The sequence below is a fragment of the Rattus norvegicus genome, chromosome 9, assembly GCF_036323735.1.
Source record: "Rattus norvegicus strain BN/NHsdMcwi chromosome 9, GRCr8, whole genome shotgun sequence".
Taxonomy (NCBI): Eukaryota; Metazoa; Chordata; class Mammalia; order Rodentia; family Muridae; genus Rattus; species Rattus norvegicus.
Genome location: NC_086027.1, coordinates 69,229,067 through 69,248,384, shown reverse-complemented (window position 1 = coordinate 69,248,384; position 19,318 = coordinate 69,229,067). Strand labels below are relative to the sequence as shown.

Sequence of the window (19,318 nt, the reverse complement as noted above, 5' to 3'; positions counted from 1 at the left end):
GAAATGTACAATGTAGCTCTTTAACAATGTGGCACCACTTTCCTAAGACTTCTGGTCCTCACCTCTCCAGTCCCAAGGCAAAACCATGCCTGATACCTGCCAGGCAGGTGCTCTAACACTGAGACCCTCTGGGATTTTTAGTCCTAAACTAGCTCTTAGCCCGGCATCCTCTGAACTTCAGACTATCTACAGAGGCAGGATACAGTGTTTCAGAAATGGAGACTGTCTAAAACTAGACAGGAAGATGCCTACAGATCGGTAGCTGGGCCTCATTTAGCATTTGGTTCTGGGACTTCTTCCCAGCACCACAGAATGCCAGAGACAAATAGACATCAACCAGTCTACCTCTTCTTTACGCTTTAAAATTAGTTTAATAACTAATTTAGTATACATTCACAAGTTTTTGTATTGATACCCAAAATTTTTGTCTTGACTTGAACAGGTTAAACTTTTGACATTGTAAATATTCACATATCGAAAATGTTACTTCTTTTATAAAAAAAAAAGAATTTAAATGATTCATGTTGTGAGTGTGTCAGAACCATAAACACATATAGACAAGTCTGTATCTTTATTTACATAGTGCTAGAACTTATTGAATAACAATAAACTCACAAGCTTTGTTGGATTTCTTGGCTACCAAGTAGGACTTCTCTTGATAGCTGGTCATTGGCAATCATAGGTTCTTTTACTCCAGTCTTGTGCATGTGTGTGTGCATGCATGTGTGTGTGTGTGTGTAAGAGTGTAGGCTAGGTGCTCACAAGAATGGTGAACATGTAGGGATCAAAGGACAGTTTTCAAGAATCAGTTCCCTCCCTCCATGAGTTCTGGGGACCAAACTCAAGCCATCAGGTTTGTACCACAGGTACTTTTACCCTGCTGAGCCATCTCTCCAGCACCATCACACCCATATTTTGAAAACAGGGTTTCACTATAGAGTCCTGCCTGGCCTAGAACTCTCAGAGACCCACCTGCCTGTCTCAGCATTCCAAGAGGATAGTTTAAAGGTGTGTGCCATTCTGATTGATTTTACTCGTCCTTTTATTTCAATCTTTATTGCTACTATTAAGTCATACAGTATTTCATACAATAAATGTGTATGTATAGGTTACAGAATGACTACAAAAGGTGTTAGAGTACAAAGAAGTCCTGGAGGCAGCAGCAGAGAGAATTGATACAGATGTGAAGACAGGGATTTGATGAAATATTAATAAATCCAGTTGGGGCTGATGGATGCTGAGCGCCCAGAAATAGGTTTGCTGAGCTGGATAGGTACAGTATGTTTGAGCACCAGAGCAGCCCAGATGGATAGCTGGAAGGATGGACAGACCAACAGATGGCAGTTTGAATGGGCTCATCGAGCAGTGGGGAATGACCAACAGATGGCAGTTTGAATGGGCTCATCGAGCAGTTGATACCAGCATCTAATATATTTGGATTATAAGTAAGAAAGGGTGGCCTTACCATACTGGGTCTCATGTATCCCATGCTGGCCTGTAATTCACTATGTAGACAAGGCTGGTCTCAAATTCAAAGGGATCCTCCTGCCTCTCCCTCTCAAGTATTGGGATTAAAGGCCTGCACCAACACGCCTACTATAGGTGTCCTCTTTAGAGTCCAGGTAGACTGTTGTACTCTCTGTTAGAGAAGCTGTAGGACCTAGTTTTCTGATGGAGTTTTAATATACACAAGTACTTTATAAACCTTAACTACTTTGACAAATTTACAGGTGGAAACTTTTTACTTGTAAAAATAGAATTTATCAGGTTATTCTTCAAAAGGCTGGTGCTGGACAGGTGACAGTGCATACATGCACAAATTAGATAGTCAATTTTGCTACTAGTTTTATGGGAATTTGTCTGAATGAAAGTTTTTGTTCTTGAAAAACTTTTTTCACTATTGGTTAATTGTCAATGCAAAACATAGCTCTTCAAAGAGAGTAAGAGGTACTTTATTTGAACATGGTCCAGGAATACAGAATCAGGTTGCCCTAGATAACTTCTTTTATAGAGACTTTCACAGTCACAGAAGAGAAGAAAGTGATGAGTCGAGGCATTCACCAGTGTAGGTGAAGATACCAAGTAGGCAAGTGTGGTGGCCTGAATGAGAATGGTCCCTGTAGGCCATCGTTTGCCAGTTGGTGGAACTGTTGCCATGCCTTCTCTCTGTCATCATGGACTGGAAGCCTCTGAAACCATATGTTCAATTAAATGCTTTCTTTCATATGTTGCCTCGATCACAATGTTTTGTCACAGCAAGAGAAAAAACTAGGACAGCAAGTAACCAAAAAGCTGGGGAAACTATAAGTTTCTGATGCCATTTTTAATCTTTGGGTTGGTGGCAGCTACTGGTACAAGACAGGTTTTACCTACTAGTTTAAAAGATATTAGGTCAGGCACAGGTAAGCAATTAAGGAGACTGAACATAGCCTAAGATAACTTTGACTCTGTATGGGCAAAGTTCTGATCAACCAGCCTTATAAAACCTTTAACATAAAAGATGAGCCCTTGTTTACATACTTCAGCATGTACTCAGACGGAATTTACAAGAAGACTTTTCACAACCAGGCATGGAGGAATATGCATATAATACCAGCACTCAAGAGTCAGAGGCAGGAGAATTGCTAGAAGTTCAAGGCCAACATGGTCTACATAGTGAGTTATCTTCAGCTACAAAGAGAGACCTGACTCAAATGACAATTTCAACAATAGTTTATCAGTTTTGTGACTTTAAATTCTTAAGTGTTTAAGACTCCTAATAAAGATTTAAATATTAGCTTGGTGGCATGATGGCACACACCTTTAACCCCAGTACTGGAGAGGCAGAGGTAGACAGAGCTCTGAGTTTCAGGCCAGCCTGGTCTACAGAGTAAGTTCTAGGACAGCCAGGGCTACACAGAGAAATCTTGTCTCACCCCCCCCCCAAAAAAACCCAAACCCAAAACAAAAACAAGAAAACAAAAACATCAACTAAAAATAAAACAAAAACCCAAAACCAAAAATTTAAATATTTAAGGAAATATTTAAGTGCTTAAGTAAAATGGTTTGAAATTCAAAATAATTTAGAACCTATGAATGTTTCAAGATCAAAATAGCATCATAATTTTATTAACTTTCTGGCCTAAAATTATATAGAATTAAATATTATACATAAATAAAATTATAACCCAATAGTGGTTCAACCAGTAATACTGGCACTCAGAAGGTGGTAAGTCTATGCCAATAAGCCTGTGCAAAACCACACAACTCAGTTACAATATTCATATGGCTCTGCTCCATTTCCTTCCACCTCCTCTTCTTGTCTTCTCCTCCTCTGTTCCCTACTCTTTTCCCCACTCTCTAAAACTCCAGCCCCACCTTTCCCTTCCATTGCCCAATCATAGGCTCCAGCCTTTATTTGAGCAGTTAGAATGGGGAGAAGGTTCACATGAAATTACCTGAATAGGTAACCTACTCCTTATTTGGGCAGCCCCTCTTGAGGAAGCAGAATTAATATTAAAGTACAAACAGCACCAGGGTAACCCACAGTAAGTTTATATACTTATGAATGATAAATTGAATGTCATTTCTGTATGTTTGTGTATGAGTGTATGTTCATGTGTATATGTGTGTATATGTATGTGTATGTATGCGTGTGTTTACATGTATACGTGTACATATATATATGTGTGTACTTATGTGTGTGTGTGTGTGCATTCATGCTCACACCTACCTGGCATTTACCCCAACTGCAGTGCTCATGCTTGCATGCAGAGCAAGCACTTTGTCTCTAAATTGTCTTCCCGGTACCGCCCCCCAATGTTATTTACTATCAAAACAAGCCAGGATTCAACAACAACCACCCCGTTTACTGGTTGGCATCAGTAGGGGCCCTGAGAAACTTTTTTTAAAGTTATTTATTTTATTATGGTCTGTGTATAAGTACATGTGCATGCGTGGAAGAAGGTGTTGGATCTCCCTGGGACTGGAGTTGCTAAATGGGTGTAGGGAACTGAACTTTCATCCTCCCCAAGAGCAGCCAGTGCTAATTTTTTGTTGTTTTGTTTATTTGATACCAGCTTTCTCTTTGTAGCAGCCTTGGCTGTCCTGGAACTCACTCTGTAGATCAGGCTGGTCTTAAACTCATAGAGACCCGCTGCTTCTGCCTCCCGAGTGGGACTAAAGGCGCCACCATCACCTTGTACAACAAACATTCTTTTTGTATTTTTAATGATTTTTTAGCATTTTGTGCATTTGTGTGAGGATGTCATATCCCTTGCTGCCATATGGATGCTGGAAACGGAATTCTGGTCCTTTGGAAGAATAGATGGTATTCCTACCCATTGAGCTATCTCTCTAGCCTCCATAAAAAAGCATTCTTAGCTGCAGATATAATTCTCCAGTTCCTGAGAAAACTTTAAAAAAATAACATGGAGTGTTGTTACAGAAATATTTTTGAGATATAAGCCTCCAAAGCACAAATTTATGACTCCATTAACTGGTTGCACATTATTTTTAGTGTTCTGTTAGTTCATATCTCATTGAAGGTTCATTTTCCTGAAAGTAACTGGAAAACATTTGTTGGTTGTTCCCTGTTCTTCTATCTCACCACCATTCTGTGAGCACTGAAGTTTATTCCTTCTGGCAAGGCTTTCTGTGAACTTAACTTCCCATTGACCTCCACAAGTAGAAAGCTGAGGCTAGCTGGCCAGAGCGACCCACACTTTTAATCCCAGCACTCAAGAGACAGAGAGACAGGTAAATCTCTGGGTCAAGTCAAGCCTACACGGTGAGTTCCAGGACAGTCAGAGCTACATAGTGAGACCCTTTCTCATATATATATATATGAGAAAAGCTGAGGTTAAGAGAAGGTGAGAGTGGCCTTCGGCTCCCGCTCTGTGCAGTATTTGCTAGTTGAAGCTGGATCTCACCACAGCAGCGGCTTCTGAGGTACAGGGCTCCTTCTGTGACCTTCTAACCCTCTCTAAACAACAGCTTGCCCTGCTGCTAACAACATCCCTTTCTCCTCTAAACAACCTCCATCTCTGGATATAATTTCATCATTAGCCTTTTGAACCATCTGGATTAAAGGGTTTCTTGACAGAATGGTTAGTCTCTGGCTGATGCACTATTAGGTCCCCAAATTGATTTTGTCAAAATAGAATTCTAGAACTAGATTAAGAATACATCCAATGGGCTTCTGATGTCCTTCCCTTAGACTGACATGTGGCTTAGCCAATCCTCATCAGTGCTGTCAGGTGGTTACAGACTGTTAATGACTCCAGTGGGATCATAAAAGATTGTGAGGTAGACAGCAACTTCCGATTGCACTAAGAAAGGTACAAAGGGGTCGGAGAGACAGCTCAACGCTAAGGGCACTGGCTGTTCTTCCAGAAGACTTGGCTTTAATTTCCAGTACCCATATGCAGTTGACAGCCATCTGTGGCTCCAGTCGCAGGGGACCCAATACCCTCTTCTGGTCTCCATCAGTACTGCATGCATTTGATACTCGAGCAAACACTGATGCACATAAAATAAAAATCTCAAGAAGTAACCTTAATCTGGGTAGCACACCCGATGCTCACAAGGCAGGGAAAGGTGGATCTATGAGTTGGAAGCCAGCCTCTTCTACAGAGTGACTTCCAGGATAGCCAAGGCTACAGAGAAAGCGTGTCTCAAACAACAACAACAACAACAACAACAACAACAACAACAACAAAGTTGTAGGTCTTGAACTTCCAGGATAAAGTATTGGAGAAGAGGAGGCAGGCTTTTCTGCTATTCTCAAACCCTATAACGTATACAGCTACATATATGGCTGAGTATCAGACCCCAAGTCCAAATGTACAGGTAGTCGCAATGCCCTCAAACACTTCCCTTCCTAGTGTCTTGCTCCAAGTTAGGGAATTTACTTACTTTTGCATGGAGTTTGAAACAAGGTTTTGCTATGTAGCTCAAACTGATCTCAAAGTTGCAATCCTCTGGGGCGGGCAACTGCCTATAATCAAAGCTCTGGGAAATCTAATATTCTTCTGGCCTCCATGTGCACATGCACACAAAAATACATAAATTACTAAAAGAGAAAGTTGCAACTCTCTGCCTCAGCTTACAAAAGACACAGAAAATGTGGTACATCTACACATTGGAGTACTACTCAGCTATCAAAAACAATGACTTCATGAAATTCTTTTTTTTTTTTTTTTGGTTCTTTTTTTTCGGAGCTGGGGATCGGACTTCATGAAATTCTTAGGCAAATGGATGGAACTAGAAAATATCCTGAGTGAGGCAAAAGAACACACATGGTATTCACTCACTGATAAGTGGATATTAGCCTAAAAGCTTGGATTACCTCAGATACAATCCACAGACCACATGAATGAAGCTCAAGAGGTTGGAAGACCGAAGAGTAGATACTTCAGTCCTTTTAAGGAGAACAAAATATTCACAGGAGGAAATACAGAGACAAAGTGTGGAGCAGAGACTGAGGAAAAGGCCATCCAGAGACAGCCCCACCCGGGGATCCATCCCATATACTGTCACTAAACCCAGACAATATTGTGGATGTTAAGAAGTGCATGCTGGGGGTTGGGGATTTGGCTCAGTGGTAGAGCGCTTGCCTAGCAACCGAAAGGCCCTGGGTTTGGTCCCCAGCTCCAAAAAAAAAAAAAAAAAAAGAAGTGCATGCTGACAGGAGCCTAATATAGCTGTCTCCTGAGGCTCTGCCAGAGCCTGAGAAACACAGAATCAGATGCTCTCAACTAACCATTTAACTAAGAACCAGGCCCCCAATGGAGGAGTTACAAAAAGGACTGAAGGAGCTGAAGGGGTTTTCAAACTCATAGGAAGAACAACAATACCAACCAACCAGATCCCCAGAGCTCCCAAAGACTAAATAACCAACCAAAGAGTACACATGGCTCCAGCCACATATGTAGCATAGGATGGCCTTGTCGGGCATCAGTGGGAGGAGAGGTTCTTGGCCCTGTGAAGGCTTAATGCCCCCATATAGGGGAATACCAGGGTAGGGAGATGGGAGGGAGTGGGTGGGTAGGTGGGAGAACACTCTCATAGAGGCAGGGGGAAGGGGGAAGGGAGAAGGAATAGGGGGATACAAGAGGGGGAAAAATCAGGAAAGGGGATAACATTTGAAATGTAAGTAAAGAAAATATCCAATTAAAAAAAAGAAAAAAAAGGAAAAAAACAAAAACAAAAAAACTAAGATCCTCATTCTAGCTGCCTGGAAGCTAGTATTCTGCTAGCAGCCTTCAGATGAAGATGTAGAACTCTCAGCTCCTCCTGCACCATGCCTGCCTGGATGCTGTCATGTTCCCACCTTAATAATAATGGATTGAACCTCTGAACCTGTGAACGGCCCCAATTAAATGTTGTCCTTTATAAGAAAAAAAAAGGAAAAGAATATAACTCTAGGGTCAGTGTGTAAAATGTCTAAAAGACCCGTATTTTAAGATTTGGTTGCCAGCTGATAATCTTATTGATTGAAGAGGACTCTAATCAGTGCATCACTCCATTGGTGAACTTGTCAATGGGGAACTGTGGAAGGTGTGTCCTAGTTAAAGGTTCACTGGGGGAGGGGATGGATGAAACAACGCTGAATGTCGCCCTCTCTGTCTTCTCTACCCTGGGAGCAGCTCTCGCCTTGGCCCCTCCCCCCTGAAAACTGTATGCCTGCTCCAAGTTCGTCTCTACCCGCTCCCTGATCAGGAGCGCCTCTCAGCTGCTGAGTCGTCCGCTCTCCGCAGTGGAGTTGACAGAGGCCAACAGATGAGGGCCTCAGCTGCCTGGCAGTCCGGCGGCCTCTGACCTCACTTATCCCTAGCCACAGCTTCCAAACCAGCGCCATTTCAAGGGACGTCGACACAGCTGCCAAGTTCATTGGAGCTGGGGCTGCTACAGTTGGGGTGGCCGGCTCTGGAGCAGGAATTGGGACTGTTTTTGGGAGTCTCATCATTGGCTATGCCAGGAACTCTTCTCTGAAGCAGCAACTCTTCTCCTATGCGATGCTGGGTTCCGCCCTCTCTGAGGCCATGGGGCTCTTTTGCCCAATGGTGGCCTTCCTCATCCTCTTCGCCATGTGAAGCAGCTGTCTCCACCTCCACCTCCATGGTTCTTCCATCTTCTCTGTGTGTGTGTATTCCTTTTCCTGTGCCTCCCTAAGTCTGGGGAAAGTGCTTGGCTCAGGGTTTGACAGAGAGAAGACAAATATTGTATTAATAAGAAAACAAATCCACAATGGCGAGAGAGTACTCGACTCAGTTTAGAGGAAGTAACTCCAGTAGCTACCCAAGTTGATAGGCCATAGGTTCCTTGTACTTTCTTTCCCAAGGACTGGGGATTCCACAGGCATGTTCTGGAGGTTAAGCTTTACTGAAGACAACCATTTCACTTATTCACGCACCACCTCTTCCTGTCACCAACACTGGGTTCACACGCAGGCTCTGTGCGGTAGACTAGTGCTCTCAACACTCGGCTCCAGAGTAGCCAGTTTTCCATTCAGACAGGGTCTCATTATTCTACTCAGGCTGGTGTTGAATCCTTAGATTCTTCTCACAAGGGCCTCACAGTCCCATTTTCAGCCCCCCAGGAGCTTGGATTTTAGTACAGTGCCACCAGGCCTGGCTTGTCCATTGCCTCATCAAGAAGTGTCTAAATCCATACACTCACATAAATAACTGGTACCACATGACACATGTCTCCACCTATTTCCTCTGAGAGTCACTCACTGTTGTCACAAGTTCCTGAGCCTCCACTTGTAACAATTGTTAAAGAACTGATTCTCTTTTATTTTTTTCTGAAACGAGGTCTATCTTATTAAGTAGTTATGGCTGTCCTGGAACTCCCTATGCAGACTAGGCATCTTCCTGACTCCCTTATTCTGCTTCTTTTCTTAATAATCCTGTGTTCACTTCCTGTCAACAAGCTGCTTGCACCATCTCTTGAACTATGGTTGACTTCGTTTATAATACTGGATTAAAAGTATGTACAACTAAAAACAAGTTTTCCCAGTAAATACCATCTAAGGGTTCAACATGTGATCAAGTATTTTGTAGCAATACCTCATGCATGAGACCCAAGGTGCAGGCGTATCTTACCCTAGTTCAAAGGTAGCTATATAGTGTATGTATAAAAGTGTGGCTAGTTTTGTAGGACAGCAACCAGGTGGTATCCCAAATTTCTCCTGTTATTTCAAACTTAAATTTTATTTATTGCTTGGATGTGGGTTGATTAATGTAAGATTCCCAGACTATGAAATTAACAATTTCTATAGGCTTTCCTGACATTATTAACACCTATAGTTATAATTAAACATAATTTAAATAGAAGTCCTTTGAAAACTACACTAAATGACAATTAGGTAAAGTATTATATCTATGAAAATGGTCCTAGTATGTGAATAAAATATAAAAACCGAGAAAGGTTTTACTTCTGTGGTACCAGAGACTTGCTCACTCATAACAACCGAGTAAACTATACCATGAACTACATTTCCAGGCCCTTTCACTTCTTTTGAGGTCTGTATCAGACTTTTTGTTTCTGAGACATGGTACTAAGATATTGTCTCACTTTGCCTTGAACTCTCTCTGTAGCTCACACAGGCCTCAAATTTGCGGTCCTCCTGCCGCAGACTCTCGAGTAGCTAGGCTTATAGGTCTGCATCAGTAGGCCGAAATCCAAAGGTTATTTTTTAAAAAAATTCTCATCAATTGGATGATGTGATGTTAAATGACAATAAAAACACAAGCTCTATCACCATTTGAAAACACTTATCTGCTGGCTGATAAGGTTTTAGCTGTCCCTGTCCCTGACCTGGCTTTGACCACCATTGATTTAGAGATCCTGATGTATACAGTACAGAAAGCTCTAGAGAAGAGCACTGAGACCAGCTCACACTGCCCATTTCTGGGTCTGGAAACAGCGACAAAACACCATCAAGAGGCTGGAGGACTCTGCCTTAACCAAAAATGAGCAGATAGGTTAGTGCTTAAACACACAATAGAGGCTGGGAAGGTAGCTGAATAGTAGAATGTCTACCAGGCTTAAAGCCCAGGATTTAACTGTCAGATGGATATAAATGAAAAAGCTGATGCACAAAATATTTTGATTATGAAAATGAAAATTTAAAAATTGAATGTATAATCTGGTTAACATAACATGAAAATTTAAGATTATCACTTATTGAGAAAAAACTGGATCAATGTTTCTGGGATATTTAAAATGAAAGTCTCTTCATGAATGACAGAGACTGATGAAGTAATATTATTACTCACCTTGTGCAGATCACAGGAGAGTCTCATCTGAGAAACAAACAGTGTTTGGTTTCCTGTTTACTGAATACTGCATTCAATTCTTTGTCTACTCAAAATATTTAGACTCAGCAAATTCTAGTCCAAGATGGTAAACAGAACCACAGCCAAATAACAAAAGTACCAGTGTCTCATTTACTCACACCCACTGTCATGTACAAAGCTAATTTATTATGGACAAAATAAATGTACACTCTTTAAAAATATTACAGTATAAATTTAAGAGACTAACAAAGTGCAAAATTTTCAACTATTTTTGATCATACTATACAGAAACAAATCAAACATTAACTCATATACATTCAGTGAAGTTCTTAAAAATATTTATGTGACAAAACAAAATACATCTTGTGTACTTAAGTTCAGAAGGATGAGAGCAGAAAGAATGAATTGCACCAAACAGTAATTTTGTTATCAGAATGCTATAATTAAGGTTATTTACATCCTTATAAAGTCTAAAACTTGTTTAACTTTGAAACCCCCCTTTTTGTATATAAATACTCAATGAATCACAGTTTGCACAGTCAATAATTCAACATAAAAAAGGCTTATTACTATTCTTTTTGCAATCAATTCCAGTGGAACAAATAAAAAGGAACATTTTAAGGTAAATACACGACTCCTTAAATACCAACTAGCAGCACAATTTCTAAGTTGTTGAAGGGGTGAGAGACAGAGGCACACACATAGACAGACAGACATATACAGAGAAAGACAGACAGGCAGGTAGGCAGGCAGATATAAATAGACTTCATTCTCTAGCCCAGGGTAGCCTACAGACTTGAGGCAATCCTCCTGCCGTAGCCTGTGAGTGTTGGGATTACAGGTCTGCCATCATACTTAGCTGCTAAATACCTTTTGTTATTAAACAAGTCATTTTGAATTTTCAGCTAATCCTTCTGAGTCGGTGTATATTCATGGATTGAAGAAACTGTCACCCTGTTAAAACTGAAGTGCTTCTGACTCCCAGAAAAAATGTCAAATTAATCAAGTATTTGTTAATTTTGTCTTAAGTTTAGTAATGAATTTGATAGAAAAACCAGAAATCTGATTATTTTTGCTTTTTTCCCCTCCAACTATACAAACCAAACCAATGGGAAAGAGAAGTTTAGCCTGTAAAAGAATTTAGCAGAAAGCTACATGGCTTCCTTACAAGGTTTCTTCTGTGAAATGGACCATAAGTAGCAGCAGCTACATAAAAACATTTGTGATGTCTCTGAGCACAGTTTTCAAAGTAAAAGGCAGAATAGAAAAAAGAACTGTCTAAAATACAGAAGGCTGTCAGCAGTAAGTGCCACGTTACCACATAATTTTGGGAGGAGTACAGAAACCAAGTGAGTAGCTAGGGATTATCTAACAAAGCATTCAAACTTCCCCAAAATGTTTCTTTAGATCCAATATGATAAGAATTTAAACTGTTTTCAATTAAATTTTAACTACTGATATCTCCATGCCAGAATTACTTATAAAAAGCAATATAATTATATATACTCTTAAAAGCTTAGTCCTTGGGAGACAGAGGCAGATGATCTCTGAGTTCAAGGCAGTCCAGTCCACATAGGTAGTTACAGGCCAGCCAAGGCTACATAGTGAGACTCTAGCTCAAAAACTAAACTAAACAACATTAAAGCCTAATTCTCAACCTTACTACCCTATCAGAGAGTATGTCATTTTAATATAAGGTAAATAGAAATATATTACTTAAATAAAATCTTAACTGGAATAAGAATTCTTTTAAAAAATAGTTTGCATTTTACCAGTAAACCTTCTCAGAATCATCTAAACCCTAACTACTCTTACTGTCAATGTAACTACCTTACAGTGCGACCTTCACAAGAGCACTATACAGCAGTGAGACTGTAACCGTTCAGAAACAGTTAGGCAGGCAGGTAAATGACCATAAAGCCTTTATAAGAGCAAACAGGGCGGCAGCAGTTCTTTGCTGAAACATTATTTATAACTTGTTTTTGAGATGGAGACCTTACTACACTGTCAGATGGTCCTGCGCTTCCGGGTTCATCTCAGTCCCCCAAGCTCTTGGAACCCTATGCATGTACCGCATAATTTACAAATGATGAAATTTGGCATTATGCTAATATATGTAAGATATACATTTTCAAGGAACATGGAAACTCCATCATAGAAAAAAGAATGCTGGAGCTGGGGATTTAGCTCAGTGGTAGAGCGCTTGCCTAGGAAGCGCAAGGCCCTGGGTTCGGTCCTCAACTCCGAAAAAAAGAACCAAAAAAAAAAAAAAAAAAAAAGAAAAAAGAAAAAGAAAAAAAAGAAAAAAGAATGCCGAATCAGTGACATTCACTTTGCTTTCTGCTTTAGGGGAAGATATATACCACTGCATTTGTATTTTTTATTTGACATGAAAAGAATTACTTTTATATGGCCAATCTTGCAATGTGTTTAGCAACCACTCTTGTGTGGTGTCAGTAAAGACAGTGGTCTAAGAAAATGTGCCTGATGAATAACCATGGCTGCCAAAAAAAAACTGAAGTTGATAATATAGTCATTTTATATAAGGTTTTTATAATAAAGAAAACCACATAATTTTTATATTCTGTACTTCATGGTAGCCAAAAGGCAGAGGAGAGATATAAATCCTGTATTAGGATGGCTACATGATTTTCAACAAATAAAAATAGAACCACCTGCAATTTCAGCACATTTGTTTATACCATTATATGTACATAATATATTTATAATTTTTGAGAGCTAGGACTGATTAAATCACTGAAAATCCCAAGTAGTACCTAGCATAGTATATTTATTAGCCTCTGCAGATAACCTGGATCTCAAATTGAGAACAACTCTACAAACTGAGGATGTAAGGCTCAGTGGTAGAGCCCCTCCTACTTACTGTGTATGAGGCCTACTCTGTCCCCAGTGTTGCGGGAAAAATGATACTCCAAATCCTAGCCCAGAGCTTTACGTGCAAGTGTACCATCACTAACATATATTGCTAGCACAACCTTAGATCTCTAAATTGTTAATGCTCTATTAGCTCTAAGCCCTAAAACCTATGAAAACTCAAATACTACTCCATACAATATTCTGTCATACCTGCAGACATCATCAGAAGTACTTAGGAGAATGCTTTTCTAGTGGAAAAACTCTATTCATTTTAAGTTCAATGCTACAAGATACTCAATTCTGTTCTTCTTTTAACACTGTTTACTAATGCTTTTTTTTCCCTTGTCTAACCCAATACATAAGGCCCTGAATCCAATCCCTAATACTAGAAAAAATTTACACTTTTTAAGTGTGGAAAATATTGACTGATAGGTACTAGGAAGTATATGTATCAAATCTAGCAAAGAAATATAATTTTGTTGAAGGTAAATGTTAACTATGATTTTCAAATGTAAGAAGTCTAAAGAGAATTCGTAAGTGAACTTTTCAATAATGAAAAGGAAATACAGTGGTTCTGTCCACATGAAACAAATTAATAAAGGCACTGACAGGTTGGTATAACCACTGGCACAGAAAATACTACATATGAATTTAGTAAGTATGGCTTACGCTGTAAATAATATTAAAGACTGATAATATAGTGTTGTTGCCTAATGCAATCAGGAAAAGCACTATGATTGTAGAGTTTTTTTTTTTTTTTTTTTTTTTTGAGCTGGGGACCGAACCCAGGGCTTTGCGCTTCCTAGGTAAGCGCTCTACCACTGAGCTAAATCCCCAGCCCCGGAAAAGCACTATGAAAGAATTCTGCAAAACAATGTTTATATATGGGCATTTGAAACAAATGAAATGCAACACACACACACACACACACACACACACACAGAGAAAGATTAGGAAAAATTACTGAGAATGAGTATTTGCTTGCCAATGGTAGAGATGCTTAAGAGTTCTCAGAAGAGTTTCTATTAGAGACAGAACACTAACATCAGAGCATGGATCTGGATGCAAAATAAAAACAGCAGCTGTTGCAGGTACAAACCATACATTTCATTTTGTTCATAAAAGATGTGGTTAGGAAGACAGGTATGCAATGTAGGAAGTGAGAGGACTAACGCCTTCATACCCCCAGATACTATGCATGTAATCCCTTGTTAGATTCATACAGTCCAAGTACTCACATGCTTCTACTGAAAAGGAGGCAAAGATGAGGCTACTGACTTTATAAATAGAAATATTTTAAAGAAACTAACCTCTCAATATTCAATTAAAACCTTTCCTTAGATGTATCTTTTGTAAAAATGTTATATTTCCAGGCACATGCCTTGCCTCTATCATCACCAAACAAAACAGGTACTCAGCCTAATTTTTTTAACCTATTTCAAAACAAATACAAAGAGGCTAAGATTAAGAGACCATTCTCAAATCCTCAAGTCTAAATTCTAATTCTGTAGGCATATTTATTCCTCCAGTAGCATGCATGTCAGTATCTGTTCTTTGAAAAAATAATCTGATATATCTACAAGGAAAAAAGAAAAAGCAGGCTTACAACTCTGCAAATGTTTTTCTCCTACAAAGAAATGCACTGTGACTTAAAGGGAACCAATAGAAACTTTTTCACAGGTGACACTGGCTAGCAAAGACTTACTGCCACTCTGTATTTGCAGTTCCCTGACCTTCATGCTCTGTTCGTTCTTCCTTTTCTTCTTCAATTTTACTTAAGCAATGACATAATACTCATGGCTCTGCTCTCTAAGTATATTCAGCAGTTATATAAATGTACACACACAAACACATACACACACACACGCACACACACACACACGCACACACACACAGGCACACACAACCACCACCAATTTCTACTGACCTCCCTTTCCAAAAGTCAGGTCACTGTCTGAGAATAAAGCTCTCATTACAAGATACTGAGAGTTTTATATTCATGATTCCTCTCTCAAGAAACAAAAGCAGAAGAAAAGTTCTGAAAAGATGAACTGACACTCAAAGCAACCAAGCTGAGAATTTATACTCATTAACCAAAATATTCAGTTATCAATCTGTATGCTAATAATTTCTTCCACTATACCTTACGGAAATTCCTAAGGATAACATCTACATTCTGATCTGTCAAAGTACACCTTCCCAGTGATATTATCTAGTGATTTTTACTGTTATGATCTACAGTTTATATATGAGGAGTATATCACTCAGATAATAGTTCCATTGTATTTGCTTGTTTTAATACAAAGGTTTTTTCTTCAAGAATATTCCTAGTATTTTCATACCACATTTATGGTTTATATTTTTTAGAAAAACCCCCAATTATCAGGCATGATTTTCCATTTAACATCTAGTGTTAGTTTGGGTCAGATCTCTATGAAACTGAGCAAAGCTTCGTATTCATGGTATAAAGAAATCCCACCAAAAGGCAGCAGTCAAACACCATATAATTAGGGTTTTTTTTTTCTTAGATTATCAAAGGTTTTACAATTCTTAAGTAAAAAAAATCCATAAATCCAATATTAAGTGACTTCAAAACGAGGAAAGCATGCATAAATTGCCAAAAGAAGACCTTATCAAGTCTTGATTTAGAGTCAGTCAGTTAGTGTCTGCCTCTTGGGTTTTCTTGTCTCTCTTCCCTCTACTCATCTCTCTCACCCATGTGAGGGAGCAAACCTAGAATCTAGACAATAAAGACAAGTATTCTACTGTAGAATGATACCCCTATTCCTAAATCACTAATTTTCAAATTAAGAAAAAGCACTCATGTTGGTTCTGACTTGAACTCTCCGTAACAATTTCAGGGTGGACAGAGCCTTGACTGACTGCATCTTGGTTGTAGTGCCTGAAGGGTGGGGAGGGAAAGGAACAGAAGCCATGCTTCATATAGCATAACCATCTCTACTGGCTTGGGATACTTCCTTCTCAAAAGGGAAGTCTTTACATTTACACAAATTCTTTTTTTTTGTGCCAGCTGATTGTAATGTGATATATCTAAAACACAGCTATTTCCTCCTACATCAGATAACTGAACTAAGTAGACAGTGATTTTTGCAGTGTTCTACTAATTCTGACTCACAACATAACAAAATATTGGAAAATTTCCCTAAACATAATTTTTTATTTCTAAATTTTTAAAAACACTTTTTTTTGAATTATGGAGAAAAGGCCACTAGATATTGTGGTCAACTTGAGAGAGAAAATGGAAAATCAAAAGTTTTTTAAGATTCAACTGAAAAGACACTAGGTATAAGGAAATCTATGGCTACCAGAATTTTTAAAAAAAGTATAATTTTTAAAGGCTACTATAGTAAAGTCATTTTTTGTTGCCCATAGATCATTAAGAAAGCCATGTAATAGTTCTTTTCTGAAAATAAAGTCAACTATAAATTTCTATACAACTTCAGAGATTGACAGATTTTCCCAAAGCCTGTGGAATCTAATTATCAATATTGCTAGTTGTAAAACTTCTCTAATCTAACTCAAAGTCAATTTTACAAAAACAAAATCATTTTGAATTCCAAATTAATCAATCAGCTTTTTACTTAAAAATTTAAATATAATATTTAATAAACTATAGTAAAATTAGCTATCATCCTAACAATTGTGTAAGTTGTGTGTGTATATGTGTATGTGTGTACATACATACACACACATATAAATAAAAGCAAGAAAAAGGATTTTGCACAATACTACCTTATCTAAATGACTTTAAATTATGCCATATTATTTCTATCAACTATGACCTTTTTAGGGCATTACTTTTAACTCATAATCATCAGGGTAAAAATACTTAAATACAAAGAGAGTACATACAGTGTTTGTTTAACAAAGACAAACGCACAAAAATTTGATTTCATAGATGTAAATTGTGCTGCAAATGCTACTCACAGGACAGGCTGGCCAAAGCTACAATTAGCATTTTTTTTTTTTTTGCTTAAGTATACTATTAATGAAGTACATTTGTAAAAGTTATCTCTAGTTTTTCTTTTTCCTATTCAACTTTTGTGGCAATTCAATACATTTTATTTGTAATATATTAAGTATTAGGGGTAGGGAAATGAACCACTGTACTATTCCAATGTTTATATTTAATCTAATTGTGCAGAATTGAAACTTCTGAAAATTCAATGGTAAACAAATGTCTAAAGGTTTATTTCCTTAACCAGGAGCTTCATGAGTAAACTGATGTTTTTAATGTAATGGTCAGTAAACACAAAAATGATTATCTAAAGAACACATGAAAAGCCACATCTCGGGGCTGGGGATTTAGCTCAGTGGTAGAGCGCTTACCTAGGAAGCGCAAGGCCCTGGGTTCGGTCCCCAGCTCCGGAAAAAAAAGAACCAAAAAAAAAAAAAAAAAAAAAAAAAAGCCACATCTCTCAACTCTCTATTATCTATACAACTACTTTATTAGAAATATCTTGAATTTTGCTACTTAGATTACAGGAATTCAACCTAAAAGTAAAATATTACAAGTCTGTTCTTTAAATGGATTTAATAACTTAGGAATTATTTAATCAAATTATTAAATCAAATCAAATGTATTTTCTCAATTGAATTTTAGTACTGTTTAATAAAACTAGACTCATGTTGACAAAACTTTAAAAATGGACTTAAGACAACAACCTTCTATGAGATAAGGCCTTGCTATGTAGCACAGGCTGGCCTTGAACTTAAGATCCACCTGCCTCAGCCTCTTAAGCATTCTGTGTTACAGGCACGTCCTCCAATATCAACCGTGGTAATCCATTTTTCAGATAAAACCATTAAAGACTTTCAGAGTGGAGAGATGCAGCTAAAGTGACAAAACAGTAAGTGAAGCTGAGTTCTCCATCACAGAAGGTGGAAGGAACAATCACTTGAAATCTTGAGTATTATATTCCGTTTCTCCAGCTGAAATCTGGCTGAGCCGCTTGCTAGAGCCCCACAATTTTCGAGAAAGCTGGCCCGATCGCATCTGTTTAAGATAATTCAGAGAAAGGACGAATAGACGTTAAGGAAAAAATAAGAATATATGAAATCAGCCTGTAAAATACTGAGTTTATAAAGGGCATAACAGGTTTTGGTAGCAAAATCGCTAACATGTTAAAAAGACTCTTAAGATTTATTTATTTATTATATATAAGTACACTGTGTCTGTCTTCAGACGCACCAGAAGAGGACATCAGATCCCATTACAGACGGTTGTGAGCCACCATGTGGTTTCTGGGATTTGAACTCAGGACCTCTAGAAGAGCAGTCAGTGCTCTTAACCACTGAGCCATCTCTCCAACCTGAGGTTCTTTTCTTCCTTCCTTCCTTCCTTCCTTCCTTCCTTCCTTCCTTCCTTCCTTCCTTCCTTTCTTTTTCTTTCTTTCCTTCTTTCTTTCTTCTCTCTTTCTTTCTGTCTGTCTCTCTGTCTCTGTCTCTCTCTTTCTTTCTTTCTTTATGTGCGTACACTATCACTCTCTTTAAACACACCAGAAGAGCGCATCAGATCCCATTATAGATGGTTGTGAGCCACCATGTGGTTGCTGGGATTTGAACTTATGACTTCTGGAAAAGCAGTCAGTGCTCTTAACCACTGAGCCATCTTTCCAGGGCGAAAAAGAGTCTTGATTAACAACAAAAGCTATTTCTTTATTGCAATAGGAGAGATTAAACTCAAGGCCTCTCCTTGTTAAGCAAATACTCAAGCACATCCCTTGCCGTTTTTGCACTTTTATTTCAAGGTGGTCTCATTATTTGCTTGGCCTGGTCTTGAATTCACCCTGTTGCTGGGCAGACCTTCAACTTGTGATTCTTAGACCTTAGCCTCCAACCAACAGGGACTGCAGGTGTGTACTCAAAGTCTGAGGAGAGGTTCTATGTAATTATCACAATAGCGGGGAAAGGTGGGCATGATTCAGAAAACTCTCAAGAAACACAATGTTGAATGGAAACATGTTTTAAAATTTATGTTATGTAAACAAGTCTTTGCTTATCCATGTATATGTACCACATGCTTCATGCCTGTGAAGGTCAGAAGCAGTGGTGGTACTCTTAGAACTGGAGCTACAAATGGTTCTAAGGCGCTATGTCTGTGCTGGGATCTCTCTCCAGCCTTCCTCTGTGGT

At 38.7% G+C, this 19,318-nt stretch overlaps 1 protein-coding gene and 1 pseudogene across 8 annotated transcripts in view; one reads left to right on the top strand and one right to left on the bottom strand.

The window, feature by feature from the left end:
- Positions 1–7,660: 7,660 nt before the first annotated feature.
- On the top strand, positions 7,661–8,094 carry Atp5mc2-ps1 (ATP synthase membrane subunit c locus 2, pseudogene 1; annotated as a pseudogene).
- Positions 8,095–10,452: 2,358 nt separating this feature from the next.
- Nbeal1 (neurobeachin-like 1) overlaps positions 10,453–19,318 on the bottom strand; it is a 168,607-nt gene continuing 159,741 nt past the window's right edge. For all 8 annotated transcript variants that reach the window (XM_039084849.2, XM_039084852.2, XM_039084851.2 and 5 more), the window contains one exon: positions 10,453–18,180. In XM_039084849.2, coding sequence (XP_038940777.1) covers positions 18,079–18,180 — 102 coding nt within the window. In that variant the 3' untranslated portion in view covers positions 10,453–18,078. The remainder of the gene's footprint in view (positions 18,181–19,318) is intronic.